The sequence below is a fragment of the Oncorhynchus clarkii genome, chromosome 13 (genome assembly GCF_045791955.1).
Source record: "Oncorhynchus clarkii lewisi isolate Uvic-CL-2024 chromosome 13, UVic_Ocla_1.0, whole genome shotgun sequence".
Taxonomy (NCBI): Eukaryota; Metazoa; Chordata; class Actinopteri; order Salmoniformes; family Salmonidae; genus Oncorhynchus; species Oncorhynchus clarkii.
In genome coordinates, this window is record NC_092159.1 from 660,001 (window position 1) to 665,000 (window position 5,000).

Consider the following 5,000-nt stretch of genomic DNA (forward strand, 5'->3'; position numbering starts at 1 on the left):
TGTGTGTGTGTGTGTGTGTGTGTGTATGTGTGTGTGTGTGTGTGTGTGTGTGTGTGTGTGTGTGTGATTGACCCTGTGTGTGTGTGTGTATGTGTGTGTGTGTATGTGTGTGTGTGTGTGTGTGTGTGTGTGTTTGACCCTGTGTGTGTGTGTGTGTGTATGTGTGTGTGTGTGTGTGTGTGTGTGTGTGTGTGTGTGTGTTTGACCCTGTGTGTGTGTGTGTGTGTATGTGTGTGTGTGTGTGTGTATGTGTGTGTGTGTGTATGTGTGTGTGTGTGTGTGTGTGTGTGTGATTGACCCTGTGTGTGTGTGTGTGTATGTGTGTGTGTGTATGTGTGTGTGTGTGTGTGTGTGTGTGTGTGTGTGTGTGTGTTTGTGTGTGTGTGTGTGTGATTGACCCTGTGTGTGTGTGTGTGTGTGTGTGTGTGTGTGTGTGTCCTGACCTGTTACATGGGGAGAACAGGTAGAGAGCCCAGTCCTCATGATCTCTACACCACTGGGGCTTATAGGGCTCCAGGACCAGCTTCACCCGCAAACACACACTCTGAAACACACACACACACACGCGCGCACACACAAAGACACACACAGCGTCAGACACACACAGTCAATACACACATAATGTATATCTACACACACTGTCCAGAGGGATACACTAACACACACACACACACACACAGACTCACCTCCTCAGCGTCCTCCTCCTCCTCCTCGTGGTCGCTATAGTAACGTAGGGTCCCGGCGTCAGGGAGGTGAAAGGTCTTCACGTTACAGTCAGGTGGGCGGAGCATCGGCACGGTCAGATACTCTGATTGGTCCAGGAGGTCGAAAGACTCCTCCCTGCTCCACCCCCAGCTGGGATTGGACCATTCTGACCCTGCCCCATCTGACAGGAGAGAATCCCTCTCACTTGATTGACTCCTCCGCTGCTGTAGGCTGGGACCTCGGCCAATAGAAGACCAGCTGGCGCGCCGGCTGTCCCATGGAGACTGACCAATCACAGCACAGCATAGAGAGACGTTAGGATGTGTGTGTTTGTGTGTGTGTGTGTTAGCATGTTATATTGCATGTTTTAGAACAGTGGTAGAAGAACCTCTGGGGACCCACCAGCCGTTTTATGTTATAGAACAGTGGTAGTCGAACATCTCCTCTGGGATCCCCAGCCGTTCCATGTTATAGAACAATGGTAGTAGAACCTCTCCGCTGGGAACCCACCAGCCCTTCCATGTTATAGAACAGTGGTAGTCGAACCCCTCCTCTGGGACCCCCAGCCGTTCTATTCCACAGCTAGCACCTGATTCAACTGGTCAACTAATCATTAAAACCTGTTTGGGATAGGGGGCAGCATTTTCACGTTCGGATGAAAAGTTTCCCCAGAGTAAACTTCCTGCTACTCAGGCCCAGAAGCTAATATATGCATATTATTAGTAGTATTGGATTGAAAACACTCTGAAGTTCCTAAAACTGTTTGAATGATGTCTGTGAGTATAACAAAGCTCATATGGCAGGCGAAAACCTGTGGGAAATCTGAGGTTTGTAGTTTTTCAACTCATTGCCTATCAAATATAGTGTCTATGGGGTCATATTGCACTTCCTAAGGCTTCCACTAGATGTCAACAGTCTTTAGAACCTTGTTTGAGGCTTCTACTGTGAAGTGGGGGCGAATGAGAGCTGATTGAGTAAGAGGTCTGGCAGAAGGCCATGAGCTGATCACATGTGCACCCATGAGAGCGACCTGCGTTCCATTGCATTTCTAAAGACAAAGTAATTCTCTGATTGGAACATTATTGAAGATTTATGTTAGAAACATCCTAAAGATTGATTCTATACATCGTTTGACATGTTTCTACGAACTGTAATATAACTTTTGAACTTTTCGTCTGAACTTTCGCCTGGACTTGCCCGCGCCTCGTGAGTTTGGATTTGTTTACTAAACGCGTAAACAAAAAGGAGGTATTTGGACATAAATAATGGACTTTATCGAACAAAATAAACATTAATTGTGGAACTGGGATTCCTGGAAGTGCATTCTGATGAAGATCATCAAAGGTAAGTGAATATTTATAATGCTATTTCTGACTTTCTGTTGACTCCACAACATGGCGGGTATCTGCATGGCTTGTTTTTTGTGTCTGAGCGCCGTACTCAGATTATTGCATGGTGTGCTTTCGCTGTAAAGCGTTTTGGAAATCTGACACAGCGGTTTTGCATTAAGGAGAAGTTTATCTAAAGTTCCATGTATAACAGTTGTTTCTTTTATCAATGTTTATTATGAGTATTTTTGTAAATCTCTGAAAAATTCGCCGGATGTGAACTTTATCGAACAAAACATACATGTATTGTATAACATGAAGTCCTATGAGTGTCATCTGATGAAGATCATCAAAGGTCAGTGATTCATTTTATCTCTATTTCTGCTTTTTGTGACTCCTCTCTTTGGCTGGAAAATGACTGTATGGAGCGGAACCCATGGCCCTAACAAGTTTTAAGCCATTGACAAGGTGAATCAGGTGTGATAGTTCAGCCAATGACAAGGTGAATCAGGTGTGATAGTTCAGCCAATGACAAGGTGAATCAGTTGTGATAGTTCAGCCAATGACAAGGTGAATCAGGTGTGATAGTTCAGCCATTGACAAGGTGAATCAGGTGAGTTCAGAGCTACCACATAATTGTGAAACGTCTGGGGCTCCTCGAGGAGAGAACCACTGGTCTAGAGTGTGTGTGTGTGTATGACTCACCGGCGACCTGGGGTCCAGGGTGTTGCTTGTATCCGTAGAGACGGCGCTGCCCCGTCGTGATTGGCTGTCGCAAGTTGTGGGCGTGGCCAAAGTGTGCAGGATAAGTGGTGGGCGTTGCCGTGGGGACGGTGGCGGCGGTTGTTGCCACGGTGACTGTGTGGGTGGGAGGGGCATGGAGGCTCGGGGGTTCAGAAGGCCATTAGGGGTCAACATCATCGCCTGGAGCTTCAACTCTGTAGGGGTTAGAGGTCAGATGTCACGCTATGTTCTAATTATGAGGACTGTGAGAACCGTGTATAATACAAAGAATAAAGGCACCAAGTCCGGAACCAACAGGACCCTGAACAGCTTCTACCCCCAAGCCATTAGACAGACAGGTTAACTAACGGTCTGGAACCAACAGGACCCTGAACAGCTTCTACCCCAAGCCATAAGACTGATCAATAGTTCCCTTGTTTGACTCAACAGTTCCCTTGTTTGACTAAACAGTTCCCTTGTTTGACTAAACAGTTCCCTTGTTTGACTAAACAGTTCCCTTGTTCGACTAAACAGTTCCCTTGTTTGACTAAACAGTTCCCTTGTTTGACTAAACAGTTCCCTTGTTTGACTAAACAGTTCCCTTGTTCGACTAAACAGTTCCCTTGTTCGACTAAACAGTTCCCTTGTTCGACTAAACAGTTCCCTTGTCCGACTAAACAGTAGAAACGTTATCAAGTACCGTAAATCCCCTCTACAGTGGCCTATCGACGTGAAGCTTGTCACACAGCACTAGACTGAACTTCACTTGCGTCCTCCTTGTGGTATTGAGAGATAAACATGGTAATGATGTCACTGATGACAGGTACAGGAAGATGGGTCCTACGTGATAGAGTGGTAATGATGTCACTGATGACGCATACAGGAAGATAGGTCCTACGTGACAGAGTGGTAATGATGTCACCGATGACACGTACAGGAAGATAGGTCCTACGTGACAGAGTGATGACACGTACAGGAAGATAGGTCCTACGTGACAGAGTGATGACACGTACAGGAGGATAGGTCCTACGTGACAGAGTGGTGACACGTACAGGAAGATAGGTCCTACTGAGTGCTTGCTTGGTCATCCAACTGATCTAGTCCTTTCTGTCATCCTGTGAACCCTGTTCATTCCTTTAAAATAAATCCTGCAGTGTAGGTACTACGTGTGATTACTTCCATTCAATGGGAAATGTCAAATATGGAATTCAATTCAATTCCAATGCAAGAAGTCCAAACAGTCTAATTCCAATTCAATAAGTCCAAACAGTCTAATTCCAATTCAATAAGTCCAAACAGTCTAATTCCAATTCAATTCCAAATCAAGAAGTCCAAACAGTCTAATTCCAATTCAATTCCAATTCAAGAAGTCCAAACAGTCTAATTCCAATTCAATTCCAATTCAAGAAGTCCAAACAGTCTAATTCCAATTCAAGAAGTCCAAACAGTCTAATTCCAATTCAATTCCAAATCAAGAAGTCCAAACAGTCTAATTCCAATTCAATTCCAATTCAAGAAGTCCAAACAGTCTAATTCCAATTCAATTCCAATTCAAGAAGTCCAAACAGTCTAATTCCAATTCAATTCCAATTCAAGAAGTCCAAACAGTCTAATTCCAATTCAAGAAGTCCAAACAGTCTAATTCCAATTCAATTCCAATTCAAGAAGTCCAAACAGTCTAATTCCAATTCAATTCCAAATCAAGAAGTCCAAACAGTCTAATTCCAATTCAATTCCAATTCAAGAAGTCCAAACAGTCTAATTCCAATTCAATTCCAATTCAAGAAGTCCAAACAGTCTAATTCCAATTCAATTCCAATTCAAGAAGTCCAAACAGTCTAATTCCAATTCAATTCCAATTCAAGAAGTCCAAACAGTCTAATTCCAATTCAATTCCAATTCAAGAAGTCCAAACAGTCTAATTCCAATTTAATTCCAAAACAAGAAGTCCAAACAGTCTAATTCCAATTCAATTCCAATTCAAGAAGTCCAAACAGTCTAATTCCAATTCAATTCCAATTCAAGAAGTCCAAACAGTCTAATTCCAATTTAATTCCAAATCAAGAAGTCCAAACAGTCTAATTCCAATTCAATTCCAATTCAAGAAGTCCAAACAGTCTAATTCCAATTCAATTCCAAATCAAGAAGTCCAAACAGTCTAATTCCAATTCAATTCCAAATCAAGAAGTCCAAACAGTCTAATTCCAATTCAATTCCAATTCAAGAAGTCCAAACAGTCTCATT

General features: G+C 43.3%; 1 protein-coding gene across 1 annotated transcript in view; it reads right to left on the reverse strand.

The window, feature by feature from the left end:
- Positions 1-5,000, reverse strand: part of LOC139424172 (voltage-dependent T-type calcium channel subunit alpha-1H-like) — a 138,395-nt gene that overhangs the window by 32,903 nt on the left and 100,492 nt on the right. The window contains exons 13-15 of the mRNA XM_071175856.1: positions 2,739-2,971; positions 687-989; positions 444-544 (exon numbers count right to left, since the gene is read on the reverse strand). Of these exons, the coding sequence (XP_071031957.1) occupies positions 444-544; positions 687-989; positions 2,739-2,971 (637 nt within the window). The remainder of the gene's footprint in view (positions 1-443; positions 545-686; positions 990-2,738; positions 2,972-5,000) is intronic.